This window comes from Schistocerca gregaria, chromosome 8 (genome assembly GCF_023897955.1).
Source record: "Schistocerca gregaria isolate iqSchGreg1 chromosome 8, iqSchGreg1.2, whole genome shotgun sequence".
Lineage (NCBI taxonomy): Eukaryota > Metazoa > Arthropoda > Insecta > Orthoptera > Acrididae > Schistocerca > Schistocerca gregaria.
This window is the reverse complement of record NC_064927.1, coordinates 448780789-448798801: the sequence shown is the minus strand read 5'-3', so window position 1 is coordinate 448798801 and position 18013 is coordinate 448780789. Positions and strand designations below refer to the sequence as shown.

At 43.1% G+C, this 18013-nt stretch overlaps 1 protein-coding gene across 1 annotated transcript in view; it reads left to right on the top strand.

The window, feature by feature from the left end:
• The first annotated feature begins 14333 nt into the window (after nt 1-14333).
• The window catches only part of LOC126284641 (sarcoplasmic calcium-binding protein), a 139885-nt gene continuing 136205 nt past the window's right edge, over nt 14334-18013 (top strand). Inside the window, exon 1 of the mRNA XM_049983718.1 lies at nt 14334-14605. Coding sequence (XP_049839675.1) covers nt 14480-14605 — 126 coding nt within the window. The 5' untranslated portion in view covers nt 14334-14479. The remainder of the gene's footprint in view (nt 14606-18013) is intronic.

Here is an 18013-nt window from a genome sequence, read left to right as displayed (position 1 = left end):
CAGATTGATGAATACAGATTATGTGATGTGCAGCTCAAACCATAGTCGTTGTATTACAATTCATTAGTCATTTGTTGCAGATCCCATTTACGTTAAGAAACCTACAGCGCCATCTATTGGTAAAATTTCAGTTAAATTTTTTCTTCGGTGACGTTACCCCTTGCGTCAATAATATACTGTTCAAATTTTACGTCATTCTAAGCACTGTTTCCCTTTCTACAGCGTTTTGAAAGTGGAATTTTAATTATGGACACCCTGTACATATGAAGAACAGAAATTGAAAGCCAGAATGAGATTTTCACTCTGCAGCGGAGTGTGCGCTGATATGAAACTTCCTGGCAGATTAAAACTGCCCGCGAAAGGCAAAGGTCCCGAGTTCAAGTCTCGGTCGGGCACACAGTTTTAATCTGCCAGGAAGTTTCAGAAATTGAAAGGATTTTAATTGCCAAATCTTACATTTATCAGAGAAGCAGAAAACAACGAATCTCTCTTTGTGCGTAACTTACTTGTACTTAAAAAAAATGAAAACGTATTCTGATGGCGCAGAATTATGCCGCCCACCACATCAGTGAAAAAAATATGAGGCAGACTTGAAAATAAATAATTGATTAAGAACATCTTTGATGCTTCTTAGTGCCAGTACAAAATTTATGTTTCAAGTGTCATTAATGCGGAGGCACTATGATTTATTTGGGATAATACACTACAGAAATACAACGGTTGTATTGTAACTAGTAGAATTGTAGTCAACAAAAAATATTTCTCGTCTCTCTTAAATTTATTACAAGAATTACAAAATTAAATTCACGAAAAAATTTTTCTGTTTTGATCTCTGTGTCGTACATAACACCATTCTTGGGATAAGATGTTGCAAAGTTTACTGTAAATCCACAGTCTAATATAATAGTCGCGACACTTCGCCTTAATTTTGTTGCCAACTTGACCAGAAGAAGGGATCGGTTGGTAGAACATGTTCTGAGGCATCAAGGGATCACCAATTTTGTATTGGAGGACAGCGTGGAGGGTAAAAATCGTAGAGGGAGACCAAGAGATGAATACACTAAGCAGATTCAGAAGGATGTAAGTTGCACTAGGTACTGGGAGATGATGAAGCTCGCACACGATAGAGTAGCATGGAGAGCTGCATCAAACCAGTCTCAGGACTGAAGACCACAACAACAACAACTGGTCCAAGCAGCCAGTAAGTTAAATTGTTGAGATTTGCGCGATCGTGAAAGCGAATACCACTTGTTTATTTTGGTTTGTACAACGGTTTTTACAAATGGGAGCATTAGCATAGCACAATAAATTGCAGCAACGACAAGAAGTAGATGCCTACAGGAAGTACTGCCCGCAACCTCCAGACAGCAGCCGACCTCACCTGAGCAGCAGACCGAGAGGTCGCAGGCAATGATACAGTCAGCTACATCCACCGCCCTCTCTGAACCACCTCGCCTCCAAGCTTACCTGCTATGCTGGCGCCATGGAACTTAAGGGGATGTCGCAACTGCCGCACTCCCTGTGCGCACCCAAACAATTCCTGCGGGCGCATTTAGGCGTGACATCCCGCCATGATCATCGACGGGGCCTACCTTCCGACGCTGCACCACTTGCTCCAGCTGTGCAATGCCTCTATGTCATGGACCTGTCATCGGGCATGCACTTTCCAGTCGACACCGGCACCGATGTCAGCATTATCCTGGCCAAGTTAGCAGGCAACACACTTTCTCCTGGTAACCTCGCTTTGATAACCGCAAATCATTCTCCTATCGTGGTCCTGGGCTCCATCAAGATGTCACTTCGCCTATCACCAGTCACGACCTTTTCTAGGGCCTCCCACATCGCTGACGTAGATAAACATGTGATTGGGTTGGAGTTTCTACCACTACAAACTTTCACCAGACCTGCAGGCCGCAACACTCTGCCACGCGTCTGGTTCTACTGTTCCGTGCTCGAACGAGTTTGGCACAACTCCACGCTCCACCTCATCGCTACGCTGTCCACTTGTGCATCTCTGCTCGAATGTATTACTGCATGTCTCTCTGAGTTGACGGATACCCGCATGCGGATCGACGGGTGCTGCCTTGGCTGAACTGGTTCACGTATAGAGTACTATTTGCAGTCTGTCTGCAGAGCCAGTTCTTTCGGATTCGTCAGCTGCTTCTAGCGCATCTTCATTCTGCATCGCTCCTAGGTCGATCTTACCATCCCCTGCTTCCTCTTCCACACCGTCGCAGCTCAATCTACAGGACACGCATAATCCCAGTCCATGGGATCCCTCGCTTCGCGTGGCTGCCATGCCACGCCCTCCATCATTGTCTGCCTCCGTCACACTGCTTAACATTGGCTTGCCACAGACACACATGTTCACACTTCGTAGGATTCATTGCATCGTGTGGCTGCCGCACCATGCTCTCAGTCGTTGTCCGCCACCGACACACCGCCCACGCCATTCTGAACGTCGTTTTCAGTCATAAGAGGGAGTGCAAGAGAGGGTGCAGTTATGGGATGAGTCAGCGGCTGACTGCGTTCTCCCAAAAGGAACTGATCGCCTCATCTCCCAGTTGGATAAATGTCGTGGCACGTGACGTGATTAACTGTGAATGGAACCATTTCATGTTACCGTTAATGCGGGTGTTCGGTTTTCGTTTGACTGTCCCGTATACACTGGTGTGCAAAATTGAAGCAACAAACGGAAATTTTGCAAGGCCGCGTTTATTTTGACACAGAACAGTATAAACAGGTGAAATTAAAGTAGAAACAACATAAAGTATACACAACGTAGTCAACTGCAACATGCATAACGGCAGTCAAAAATTATCTTCGTTTTTTCCAACTTACAGGATTTGCACACACAACTGGTGAATGTGCTCAGTATGAGGTATGACCATCCATGGCACCAATACAGGCCTGACAACGATGGAACATGCTGTGAACAACGTCATCAATCTCATGTTGAGGCAATAACGGCCATTCTTCCTGCAGAGCTGCTCACAAGTCTTGGAAAGGGGTTGATGGATGCTGACATGATGCAACCCCTCTCCCTAGCGCATCCCAAACGTGTTCTATGGGATTCACATCGAGAGAGCGAACAGGCCACGTCATGCGTGCAATATCTTCTGTTTCAAAAAAAACACCTATGCTCTGTGAGGTCGTTGAGCATTATCGTCCATTAACACTGAGCCTGGGCGCACAGCACCTCGCAACAACGCGCATAAGATCCAAAGATCTCCTCACGGTACCTGAAAGCAGTGAAATCTTGCTGATTCACCTGTACAATTTCCTGAAGAGGTGTTTGAGTGGTCAACATAATCCCTACACACGCCATTGGAGATTCTCCTCGGTATCGGTCTCTTTCCACAATGTTTGGGTCTCGAAATCGTGTTCCATGTGTCCTTCAGATGCGAGTCCATTGAGAATCACTCTTCAGACCAAATCGGGACTCATCTGTGAAAAGAACATTGGCGCACCGTTCGATCGTCCAGGTGCCATGTTGACCGTTCCACTCTAGACGTTCCTTTCTGTGAAGACTTGTCATCCTGCTGAAGCCTTCTGGACACTGTTTTCCTCGATACAGCACGTCCAGGGGATGCTGCGAGCTCACATGCAGTAGTAGGAGGTAATGTCGTGTCATTACACCCAAACAAAGATCCACTATTTCTGATGCCAGACGTTGTCAGCCCTGTCTCGGTCTCCGGCATACAGTTTCGGTCTCTAGATACTGTCGCCTTATCCGAGAAACAACAGAACGAACCACATTAAGCCATAGGGCCACATCAGATAGCGACTGTCCTGCTTCCATTCTTCCTATGGCCCTCAACAGCAGAGAGTCTGTAGGCGTCTTCTGTATGCCATGCTCCACCGTCTGTGACTGTGTACCCTCGAATGTGGGACTACCCTGCAAACACTACCCCGCTTGAAAAGTGACCTGACAGCATTGCTGGCGTTGTTGTCCCTTGATCTTCCACGCAGAACACGATCGGAACGACATCTGTTGACAGTCTGTATTATTATATCGTGCATTACATACAGGACGGGGAAATAACAGTTTGTTGTTTAATTTTGGACACCAGTGTACATATTTTTCCTAGCAAATAAATGACAATTAATCGTCTGTTTCCAGGTATTCAGCTAAGTTGTTTCCATTGTCTGCACAATATTTCCGACACCGACGCAGTCATCTTCTCGAGGAGCTGCGAGTTTTACTGTTATGTGCACTCGCTGCTTCATTGGCAACATACCCGTAGCACCTGAAGAAGATGACTATAGTGTTGTCCGAAATACTGTGAATAAAAAGAAAACAAAAACTCGGCTGAACACCCCGAAGCACACGATTAGTTAATCATTCCGAGAAAACCCGAGCTACCTCAAATTAATATCGATCTTTTGAAGTCTTTGGGTAATATTTCTCCCATTGTTTCGCTTCTCAACAATTTACTATACAAAATGCGTCACGAGCGATCATTATGAGTTTTCCTTTGGTCATTAATATACGTTATCATTGCTAGTTGCTCAAAGATACTATATTCCGGCTTTGTGTATGACTGTGGCCATCTCGTCATCCCACTTTCGCCATTCGGTACTGGACAATGGGAAGTGATGTGTTGACACTGCGTCTAGTGTGAAATCACCTCCATTTGATGGTACTCTGTTGTTCCGAGAAGAGATATGGTGTCGCTCTGGTTCTGAGTCGAGTGGAAAGCTTGGCCCAGAGACCCCGAGGGTTCTGTTACAAGCTACGCAGTGTCTTCATAGACCTGCGCCATAAGGTTAATAGTTGTAGCCCCCCCCCCCCCCCCCAATAATGGGTCAGGTGTGCACTACACATCAGAGACAGGTACCTAAGTAGCTAACTGTTTGTGGGGTGCACACTTTTATTATTATTATTATTAAAAAATTATTATTATTATTATTATTATTATTATTATTATTATTATTATTAGACGAGTTTCCATCCAATCCAGATAACGATAGCTGCAGGAATTCCAGAAGTGTCAGGATAAGATCCAAGGAAATGCCTTTGACAGCTGAATAGCGGATAACTGTAGGAGCATTCGCAACAGTGCCACAGTTTTAAGGGCCCATAAAAAGCACTCTAGCTCACATAACATTATGCAAAGAAAGCTGGTTAAAGTCTGAAGTTGATAGTAGTGAGATCTTCAGAGAAAATTTAAGCGTATACCGAAAGGATATGAGTAATGGAGTATTTGTCGCAGTAGACAAGAAACTCAAATCCAACCGAGATAAAAATTAAAGCTGCATGTGAGATTGTTTCAGCAAGATACAGAATCAAATGTGGTCATAAAATTACCATAGGGTTCTACTGACAAAAACATTCGTCTCCTAATGTAACCGAAAACTTCAGATAAAGCCTCATTACTCTTGTACTGTCATAATTGAGGAGACTTTAATTCTCCAAAAACCAACTAGGGTAATTACAGTTAGTGGTGGGCGTGAGAAGACATCCTGTGAAATATTACTAATGTCTTCTCTGAAAACTACCTAGAACAGATAGTTCATAACCCCATTCATGATAGAAATATATTTGATCTGATGGCAACAGACCTGACCTCTTTGAGGAAGTTCACACCGAACTGTTATCAGTGACCATGATGCAGTTATAGCAAGAAAGAATACCGAAGTACATAAGGCTAATAAAACAAGCTAAAAGTATAATTTCACCATACTAGACATAGAAGCAGCAGCGCCATACCTCAATGCGGAGCTTGAAACTTTTAGATTAGGCTAGGAGCATGTAGAAGAACTATGGCTCAAGTTTAAAAGAATAATCGAAACAATAGTTGGACATGCACTACATAGATATGTACCTGTTATAACAATTCAGGATGGGACAGATCCTCCATGGTAAGCAGTCGCTGTAAAGAAACTTCTAAGAAGCAGAGACTACTGCGTAATAGGTATAAAACAAAGCACAGGTCTATGGACAGAGAGATGCTGAAGGAAACGTGTTTGGCAGTCAAGAGAACAATGCGTGAACCATTCAGTAATTGCCGTAGCAGAATATTTTCGAAAGGTCTTTCACGAAACCCAAAGAAATACTGGTCGTATGCAACCAAAGTTAGCGTCAGCCACTCATGGACGAGGAAGAAACTGAAATTGACAGTAACAAAGCTAAAGCAGAAATGTTTAACTCTCTTTCCGAATGTTCCTTTACAAAGATAAACTCAAGAGTATTGCCCCATTTTAATTCTCATACCACTAAAAAGAAGAGTGAAATAGATATTAGTCTCAATGCTGTTGAGAAATAGCTGAGATCATTAAAATACAAGGTGAACAACTTTACTTCCGCCATTTTTTCCCCAACAATTGAGAATTTACTGACACAAATTGGTTACACATATATCATTCAAAGTATTTACCATCGCTGACCACTACTTTCTTCCGTCTTTCGGGCAGTGTACGAATCCCGCGTCGAAAAATTGTTCATCTTTTGAAGCGATCCACGAATCGATTCAATTTGTGACTTCTTCATGAGATCGGAAATGTTGGTCAGCCAAGCCATGCGCCATTGATCAAAACAGGTGATAGAGGGAGCAATGTCTGGAGAATACGGCGGGTGGGGTAGGACTTCCCATTTTAACGTTTCCAAGTACTTTTTGACCTCTTTTGCAACGTGAGGTCGAGCGTTGTCGTGTTGCAAAATCACTTTATCGTGCCTATCGCTGTATTGCGGCCTTTTGTCTTTTAATGCTCTGCTCAGACGCATTAATTGCGTTCGATAACGAGCACCTGTGATTGTTTCACTTGGTTTTAACACCTCATAGCACACGACGCTGATCTGGTCCCACCAAATGCAGAGCTTGATCTTGGAGCCGTGAATATTGCGTTTCACCGTCGACTTGGAAGCATGGCCGGGATATCCCCATGATTTTTTGCGTTTAGGGTTATCGTAATGAAGCCATTTTTCGCCCCGGGTCACGATGCGATGCAGAAATCCCTTCCGTTTTTTTCCTCTGAAGCAACTGTTCACAAACACACAAACGCCGTTCAACGTCTCTTGGTTTTAGCTCACACGGGACCCAAGCTCAGTCTGTTTGAATCATGCCCATTGCCTTGAGAGGTTTCTAAATGGCTTGCTGTGTCACTACCACTAATCGTGCCAATTCTTCTTGAGTTTGACGCGAATCTTTACTCAGCAATGTCTCCAATTCTGCTTCTTCGAAAATATTCTCTCTTCCGCCACTATGCCGGTCTGCGACGTTAAAATCACCCTTCTTGAAGCGTTGAAACCACTCACTAGACGTTCTTCCACTAATAGCGTCCTTACCATACGCACTTGAGAGCATTTGATGAGATTCAGCCGCTGTTTACTTCATTGCTGTTGTTGTGGTCTTCAGTCCTGAGACTGGTTTGATGCAGCTCTCCATGCTACTCTATCCTGTGCAAGTTTTTTCATCTCCCAGTACCTACTGCAACCTATATCCTTCTGAATCTGCTTAGTGTATTCATCTCTTGGTCTCCCTCTACGATTTTTACCCTCCACGCTGCCCTCCAATGCTAAATTTGTGATCCCTTGATGCCTCAGAACATGTCCTACCAACTGGCCCCTTCTTCTCGTCAAGTTGTGCCACAAACTCCTCTTCTCCCCAATTCTATTCAATACCTCCTCATTAGTTATGTGATCTACCCATCTAATCTTCAGCATTCTTCTGTAGCACCACATTTCGAAAGCTTCTATTCTCTTCCTGTCCAAACTATTTATTGTCCATGTTTCACTTCCATACATGGCTACACTCCATACAAATACTTTCAGAAACGACTTCTTGACACTTAAATCAATACTCGATGTTACCAAATTTCTCTTCTTCAGAAACGCTTTCCTTGCCATTGCCAGTCTACATTTTATATCCTCTACTTCGACCATCATCAGCTATTTTGCTCCCCAGATAGAAAAACTCCTTTACTACTTTAAGTGTCTCATTTACTAATCTAATTCCCTCAGCATCAACCGACTTAATTCGACTACATTCCATTATGCTCGTTTTGCTTTTGTTGACGTTCATCTTATATCCTCCTTTCAAGACACTGTCCATTCTTTTCAACTGCACTTCCAAGTCCTTTGCCGTCTCTGACAGAATTACAATGTCATCGGCGAACCTCAACATTTTTATCTCTTCTCCATGGAATACCTACTCCGAATTTTTCTTTTGTTTCCTTTACTGCTTGCTCAATATACAGATTGAATAACATTGGGGAGAGGCTACAACCCTATCTCACTCCCTTCCCAACCACTGCTTCCCTTTCATGCCCATCACTCTTTATAACTGCCATCTGGTTTCTGTACAAATTGTAAATAGCCTTTCGCTCCCTGTATTTTACCCCTGCCACCTTTAGAATTTGAAAGAGAGTATTCCAGTCAACATTGTCAAAAGCTTTCTCTAAGTCTACAAATGCTAGAAACGTAGGTTTGCCTTTCCTGAATCTTTCTTCTAAGATAAATCGTAAGGTCAGTATTGCCTCACGTGTTCCAATATTTCTACGGAATCCAAACTGATATTCCCCGAGGTCGGCTTCTACCACTTTTTCCACTCGCCTGTGAAGAATTAGCGTTAGTATTTTGCTGCTGTCACTTATTAAACTGATAGTTGGGCAATTTTCACATCTGTCAACACCTGCTTCCTTTGGGATTGGAATTATTATATTCTTCTTGAAGTCTGAGGGTACTTCGGCTGTATCATACATCTTGCTCACCAGATGGTAGAGTTTTGTCAGGACTGGCTCTCCCAAGGCTGTCAGTAGTTCTAATGAAATGTTGTCTACTCCTGGGGCCTTGTTTCGGCTCAGGCCTTTCAGTGCTCTGTCAAACTCTTCTCCCATTTCATCTTCATCTACATCTACATTCTCTTCCATTTCTATAATATTGTCCTCAAGTACATTGCCCATGTATAGACCCTCTATATACTCCTTCAACCTTTCCGCTTTCCCTTCTTTGGTTAGGACTGGGTTTCCATCTGAGCTCTTGATATTCATACAAGTGGTTCTCTTTTCCCCAAAGGTCTCTTTATTTTCCTGTAGGCAGTATCTATCTTACCCCTAGTAAGAGAAGCCTCTACATCCTTACATTTGTCCTCTAGCCATCCCTGCTTAGCCATTTTGAATTTCCTGTCGATCTCATTTTTGAGAAATTTGTATCCTTTTTGTCTGCTTAACTTACTGAATTTTTGTATTTTCTCCTTTCATCAATTAAATTCAGTATCTCTTCTGTTACCCAAGGATTTCTACTAGCCCTTTCCTTTTTACCTATTTGATCCTCTGCTGCCTTCACTATTTCATTTCTCAAAGCTGCCCATTCGTCTTCCACTTTATTTATTTCCCCCATTCCTGTCAATTGTTGCCTTATGCTCTCCCTGAAACTCTGCACAACCTCTGGTTCTTTCAGTTTATCCAGGTCGCATCTCCTTAAATTTCCACCTTTTTGCAGTTTCTTTAGTTTTAATCTACAGTTCCTAACCAATAGATTGTGGTCAGAGTCCACATCTGCCCCTGGAAATGTCTTACAATTTAAAACCTGGTTCCTAAATCTCTGTCTTTCCACTATATAATCTATCTGATACCTTTTAGTATCTCCAGGGTTCTTCCACGTATGTAACCTTCTTTTATGATTCTTCAGCCAAGTATTAGCTATGATTAAGTTATGCTCTGTGCAAAATTCTACCAGACGGCTTCCTCTTTCATTTCTTACCCCCAATCCATATTCACCTACTATGTTTCCTTCTCTCCCTTTTCCTACTCTCGCATTCCAGTCACCCATGACTATTAAATTTTTGTCTCCCTTCACTACCTGAATAATTTCTTTTATCTCATCATACATTTCATCAATTTCTTCGTCATCTGCAGAGCTAGTTGGCATATAAACTTGTACTACTGTAGTAGGCGTGGGCTTCGTATCTATCTTGGCCACAATAATGCGTTCACTATGCTGTTTGTAGTAGCTTACCCGCACTCCTATTTTTTTATTCATTATTAAACCTACTCCTGCATTACCCCTATTTGATTTTGTCTTTATAACCCTGTAGTCACGTGACCAGAAGTCTTGTTCCTCCTGCCACTGAACTTCATTAATTCCCACTATATCTAACTTTAACCTATCCATTTCCCTTTTTAAATTTTCTAACCTACCTGCCCGATTAAGGGATCTGACATTCCACGATCCGATCCGTAGAACGCCAGTTTTCTTTCTCCTGATAACGACATCCTCCTGAGTAGTCCCCGACCGGAGATCCGAATGGGGGACTATTTTACTTCCGGAATATTTTACCCAAGAGGACGCCATCATCATTTAACCATACAGTAAAGCTGCATGCTCTCGGGAAATATTACGGCTGTAGTTTCCCCTTGCTTTCAGCCGTTCGCAGTACCAGCACAGCAAGGCCGTTTTGGTTATTGTTACAAGGCCAGATCAGTCAATCACCCAGACTGTTGCCCCTGCAACTACTGAAAAGGCTGCTGCCCCTCTTCAGGAACCACAAGTTTGTCTGACCTCTCAACAGATATCCCTCCGTTGTGGTTGCACCTACGGTACAGCCATCTGTATCGCTGAGGCACGAAAGCCTCCCCACCAGCGGCAAGGTCCATGGTTGACGGGGAGAGCTGTTTTTTCTTCATATCGATACAAAACAGTAACACCTCCCGCAAAAGACGAGAATTAGGCTCGTAAACTGACATTTTCAATCAAGAACTACTTTATGATGCAGACACAAATCGACTAATGTTTGAATGAGGTTATGTTGACAGAAGTCCAAGCTAACTGCCTGACGTCTGCGATCTGTTTCTTTCGACCGCTACTTACCGTTGTCGCCATCTATCGGCAAACGGCGGAAGTAAAGTTGTACACCTTGTACAATAAAGCATCAGTGCCTGAAGGAATCCCTACCAATTCTACAACCAATTTGCAGTGAGTTAGCCCTTCTGTAAACTATGATCTATCGTAGATCCCTCGAACAAAAAAAGAAGAAAGCGTAGGTCACACTTGTTTACAAGAAGGGTAGCAGAAGTGATCCACATAACTACCGTCCAATATCCATGACAGCCATTTGTTGTAAAATCTTAGTACATATTCTTAGCTCAAACATAATGAGATACCTAGAACAGAAGGACCTCCTCCACGCTAAAGGGTATGTGCTCGTAGATGTAACTTCGGGTGTACCCCAGAGAAATGCTTTGCATCCCTTGCTGTTCATTTTGTAACCTCAGGTTTTTCACAGGTGTGGCAGTTATGTACAACGACGTACAGTATGAACAAGACTTACAAATATTCAGTCATACCTTGACGAGTTTTCAAAGTGGTGCAAAAATTGGCAGCTTGCTTTAAATGTTCAGAGATGTAAAACTGTGCACTTCACAAGAAGAAAAAAGCATAGTATGCTATGAATGTAATATGAGACACAGTTGGAATCTGTATACTCATAGAAATACCTGGGTGGAACTCTTGGTAGGGACATGCAATGAAACGACCGCATAGGGTCCGTGGGTAAAGCAGGTAGAAGACCTCGGTTTATTGGTAGAATAATATGGAAATACAATCGGTCAACAAAAGAGATTGCTTAGAAGTCACTCGTGAGACCGGTTCTAGAATATTGCTCAAATGAGTTGGACCCGTACCAAATAGGACTGGCACGGGATATCGAACGTATACAGAGAAAGGCAACACAAACGGTCAAAGGTTTGTTAGACGTGCGGGAGGGTGCGACAGAATTGACGAAAGAGCTGAACTGGCAGAGTCTTGAGGGCAGAAGGAAACTATCCCGAGAAAGTCTGTTAACAAAATTTCGAAGAGCAGCTTTAAATGACGACTCTGAGCATGTACTACAACCCCATCGTTGCCGTAGGGAGAGTGAGGACAAGATAAGCATAACTACAGCACCCATCGTTGCCGTAGGGAGAGTGAGGACAAGATAAGCATAACTACAGCACCCATTTAAACAACCACTCTTCCCGCCCTCCGTACGTGGATTGGATGGGATAAACCCTAATAACTGGTACGGTGCGACGTAGCTTCTGCCTCGCTCTTCACATTAGTTCGTAGAGTATAAATGTAGATGTAGAAGTCCCGTTCCGCTATGTTCCAATGAGGTCCAGTGTGAATCGGCCTTTAAGCAACAGGTTGGTGCTACAAATGAAAAAGAATATAACGTGTATCGTAGGAGACGTTGACCCTACAATTGATCGTACAATATGCGTTAGACGAGTATGTGCCAAGCAAGATCGTAAAAGATGGAAAAGAGCCACCGTGGAACAACAACCGAGTTAGAAAACTGCTGCGGAAACAAAGGGAACTTCACAGCTACATAAACATTGCCAACGACTTGCAGGCAAACAAAAATTAGGCGAAGCGAAATGTAGTGTGAGGAGGGCCTTGCGAGAGGCGTTCAATGAATACGAAAGTAAAGTTTTATGTACTGACTTGGCAGAAAATCCTAAGACATTTTGGTCTTATGTCAAAGCAGTAGGTGGATCAAAACAAAATGTCCAGACACACTGTGACTAAAATGGTACTGAAACAGAGGATGACAGACTAAAGGCCGAAATACTAAATGTCTTTTTCCAAAACTGTTTTACAGAGGAAGACTGCACTGTAGTTCCTTCTCTAGATTGTCGCACAAACGACAAAATGGTAGATATCGAAACAGACGACAGAGGGATAGAGAAACAATTAAAATCGCTCAAAAGAGGAAAGGCCAGTGGACCTGATGGGATACCAGTTCGATTTTACACAGAGCACGCGAAGGAACTTGCCCCCCTTCTTGCAGCGGTGTACCGTAGGTCTCTAGAAGAGCGAAGCGTTCCAAAGGATTGGAAAAGGGCACAGGTCATCCCCGTTCTCAAGAAGGGACATCGAACAGATGTGCTGAACTATAGACCTATATCTCTAACGTCGATCAGTTGTAGAATTTTGGAACACGTATTATGTTCGAGTATAATGACTTTTCTGGAGACTAGAAATCTACTCTGTAGGAATCAGCATGGCTTTCGAAAAAGACGATCGTGTGAAACCCAGTTTCTTGGCATCCGCAAGGCGTTCAATACAGTTCCCCACAGTCGTTTAATGAACAAAGTAAGAGCATATGGACTATCAGAGCAATTGCGTGATTGGATTGAAGAGTTCCTAGATAACAGAACGCAGCACGTCATTCTCAATGGAGAGAAGTCTTCCGAAGTAAGAGTGATTTCAGGTGTGCCGCAGGGGAGTGTCGGAGGATCGTTGCTATTCACAATATACATAAATGACCTTGTGGATGACATTGGAAGTTCACTGAGGCTTATTGCGGATGATGCTGTTTTATATCGAGAGGTTGTAACAATGGACAGTTGTACTGAAATGCAGGAGGATCTCCAGCGAATTGACACATGGTGCAGGGAATGGCATTTGAATATCAATTAGACAACTGTAATGTGCTGCGAATACATAGAAAGAAAGATCCCATATTATTTAGCTACAATATAACAGGTCAGCAACTGGAAGCAGTTAATTCCATAAATTATCTGGGAGTAGGCATTAGGAGTGATTTAAAATGGAATGACCATATAAAGTTGATCGTCGGTAAAGCAGATGCCAGACAGATTCATTGGAAGAATCATAAAGAAACGCAATCCGAAAACAAAGGAAGTAGGTTACAGTACGCTTGTTCGCCCACTGCATGAATACTGCTCACCGGTGTGGGATACGTACCAGATAGGATTGATAGAAGAGATCCGTACCAGATAGGGTTGATACAAGAGATAGAGAAGATCCGCCGGAGAGCAGCGCGCTTCGTTACAGCATCATTTAGTAATCGCGAAAGCGTTACGGAGATGATAGATAAACTCCAATGGAAGACTCTGCAGGAGAGACGCTAAGTAGCTCGGTACGGGCTTTTGTTGAAGTTTGGAGAACATACCTTTATCGAGGGGTCAAGCAGTATATTGCTCCCTCCACGTATATCTCGAAAAGAGACCGTGAGGATATAATCACAGAAATTAGAGCCCACACAGAGGCATACCGACAATCCTTTCCACGAACAATACGAGACTGGAATAGAAGGGAGAACCGATAGAGGTACTCAAGATACCCTCCGCCACACACCGTCAGGTGGCTTGCGGAGCGTGGATGTAGACGTAGACGTAGACCCGAAGTCACAAAAAATTAAGCTGTAATTGTTAAGCATCGATACTCATGCCCCTGTGATAGCAACAGAATGCCCCGTCGTTTTATTATCGGGGGGGGGGGGGGGGGGGGGCTGACGTTGTTTCTTTTGCCCCCCAATAATAAGACGACGGGGCACTGCTTCCCTCCCCCTTCCTCTGGTTCCCGCGTTGCGGCGTGTTGATCGCGCATGCGCACTGGTGGCTGCGTCGGGGTTGGTAGGCTAGCCCGCGCGGGTCCGCGGGCCAGGCTTCATTCTAGCGTTGCCTCCCGTCCCAGACGCAACAGGTGTCGCGCGTGTTAGGTGTGGTGGTGCACTCTTGACTCTCTGCAACAATGGCTTCCTTTCTGGTGAGGTCCGGTGTGCGGGCGGTGTTGGAGGCGGCGCTGTCGGGGGCGGCGTCGGCGGGCGTCGTGACACCCAGGCGTCTGGTGGCGGAGCAGCAGCGCCTCTTCAGCAAGGTAAGCCGGCAATCATCTACTTAGAGACGCGTACTTTGCACCCGGGCGATTGCTGCCTTTCAGAAACAGAGTATGTGTAAACAGGTTTTTCAGAGACCGTTACTCGTTACAGTTTGCAACATGTTTCCAATTACGGCCCTTCCTTCAAACACAAAGAAAGGCAGTACAAAAAATTTGACATGAAACCACACAGATCTTTGTTTTCTGTGTAAGCATGTATTTTGAACTTCTCTGTGCATCATAGATAGTTGTCCTCTTGCACCGTACTCTGTGTTCTTCACAAGTTTGTAAACAGATAGCCACAGCGAATGGAAGAAACTCAATACGACACAAGAATACAGCAATTTCTGATTAAAAGAGTAGACTAGAATACTTGCTAAGATAAAACCATGTATTTTCATTACTAGCTTCGCGCCCGGTGTTCCGCTCACATAGACTGTATGGTCTGCACAGATTAGCTTTTTTTTTTTTTTTAATCGAATTTTTATGTTTACAAACTGCAACACCTTTTAACCTTTTACACGCTAATTAAAGCCATAGAACAAGGGTCTTTTCCGAATGTACTTCCGACCAAAAAGTAATTCTGGTAGGTGGAGTCCAAGGTTTTCGTTGATCAGGTCTTTTGCGTTCTTATCGTAATATTTCCATAGAAACTTTCATCCCCTAACGCAGATTTCTTTATATCCAACAGAGAAGTCAAATACCAGTTTTCATAACTATATCTTTAAAATGCTTAGTAGTTCTTTAATAATGATTTATTTTCTAACATATTTCACTTTCGTAAAATTCTTCTTAAACAACGTCTACAATAAAAGATCAACACCCTCTCCAAAATTCAAGACTCTGTCTTGAACGGTTTGGGCTGGGCCTTGATGAGTCAATGAGTCAGGACATTGCCATATATAAGCAAGTTAACAACAAATTGTGATTGGTAGCGGTCTCTCAATATCCTCCCACACCATCGCCTTGTATCTCTACTAGTGTGTGTCAGTATTATAGCAATCAGGCAACAGTAGCTCCGTTTCAATAAACATGCCACTCGATTCCTCTTCACTTTCCGCTACGACAGACTTGCCAGTGTGCAAAGGCGGCCACACACGTGACTGCAAGTCTGACAAACATGCACGACCAAGCATTCTTGACTGACTGTGGCGCAATTTTGTGCGTTATGTAGGACTGTTTAAGCTGCTTGACGCTTCATCGATTTTAAATCATGCAAGCTCGTGCAAGCGTATTAAAATACGTAGCAAAATTTAGTTCTAATGCAACCTTCCTAGCGATCTTATTTCGAGTAACTTTAAACAAATCAAGGTGGACAAGTTTATTCGAGTATATGAAAACTAGCCCTCCTTCAACAACATTAAATCGAAAGGCTATCACGGTAAGACAAAGAGGGGCGTTGCATGTGGTACACTTTTCACAAAACACCATCCATACTTAATTAAACTTGTCATTATTAAACCGATAAATTCTCCTGGAATCGATTGCAGTACGGGAAAAATTGAAGGAAGAGCCAAAGTACACAAACCAACAGTCACGTATTACAGATATGTATAGATGCATACACCCAAAGACAATGGGACGGAAATCGTGAGATTTGATGTACATATACAGACAAACAAATGACAGTTTCAGAAAAATTAGATAATTTATTCAAAAGAAAGCAATTAAGCAAGTCAGTAATGTGTTGATCAACCTCTGGTCCTTACGCAAGCAGTTATTCGTCTTGTCATTGATTGGATGTCGTTCTGAGGGATATAGTGCCAGTTTCTGTCCAGTAGGGCACGTTGTTGTTGTTGTTGTTGTTGTTGTCTTCAGTCCTGAGACTGGTTTGATACAGCTCTCCATGCTACTCTATCCTGTGCAAGCTGCTTCATCTCCCAGTACCTACTGCAACCTACATCCTTCTGAATCTGCTTGGTGTACTCATCTCTCGGTCTCCCTCTACGATTTTTACCCTCCACGCTGCCCTCCAATGCTAAATTTGTGATCCCTTGATGCCTCAAAACATGTCCTACCAACCGATCCCTTCTTCTAGTTAAGTTGTGCCACAAACTTCTCTTCTCCCCAATCCTATTCAATACCTCCTCATTAGTTACGTGATCTATCCACCTTATCTTCAGTATTCTTCTGTAGCACCACATTTCGAAAGCTTCTATTCTCTTCTTGTCCAAACTAGTTATCGTCCATGTTTCACTTCCATACATGGCTACACTCCAAACAAATACTTTCGGAAACGACTTCCTGATACATAAATCTATATTCGATGTTAACAAATTTCTCTTCTTCAGAAACGCTTTCCTTGCCATTGCCAGTCTACATTTTATATCCTCTCTACTTCGACCATCATCAGTTATTTTACTTCCTAAATAGCAAAACTCCTTTACTACTTGAAGTGTCTCATTTCCTAATCTAATTCCCTCAGCATCACCCGATTTAATTTGACTACATTCCATTATCCTCGTTTTGCTTTTGTTAATGTTCATCTTATATCCTCCTTTCAAGACACTGTCCATTCCGTTCAACTGCTCTTCCAAGTCCTTTGCCGTCTCTGACAGAATTACAATGTCATCGGCGAACCTCAAAGTTTTTACTTCGTCTCCATGAATTTTAATACCTACTCCAAATTTTTCTTTTGTTTCCTTTACTGCTTGCTCAATATACAGATTGAATAACATCGGGGAGAGGCTACAACCCTGTCTCACTCCTTTCCCAACCACTGCTTCCCTTTCATGCCCCTCGACTCTTATTACTGCCATCTGGTTTCTGTACAAATTATAAATAGCCTTTCGCTCCCTGTATTTTACCCCTGCCACCTTTAGAATTTGAAAAAGAGTATTCCAGTCAACATTGTCAAAAGCTTTCTCTAAGTCTACAAATGCTAGAAACGTAGGTTTGCCTTTTCTTAATCTTTCTTCTAAGATAAGTCGTAAGGTCAGTATTGCCTCACGTGTTCCAACATTTCTACGGAATCCAAACTGATCTTCCCCGAGGTCTGCATCTATCAGTTTTTCCATTCGTCTGTAAAGAATTCGCGTTAGTATTTTGCAGCCGTGGCTTATTAAACTGATAGTTCGGTAATTTTCACATCTGTCAGCACCTGCTTTCTTTGGGATTGGAATTATTATATTCTTCTTGAAGTCTGAGGGTATTTCGCCTGTCTCATACATCTTGCTCACCAGCTGGTAGAGTTTTGTCATGACTGGCTCTCCCAAGGCCGTCAGTAGTTCTAATGGAATGTTGTCTACTCCGGGGGCCTTGTTTCGTCTCAGGTCTTTCAGTGCTCTGTCAAACTCTTCACGCAGTATCGTATCTCCCATTTCGTCTTCATCTACATCCTCTTCTATTTCCATAATATTGTCCTCAAGTACATCGCTCTTGTATAAACCTTCTATATACTCCTTCCAC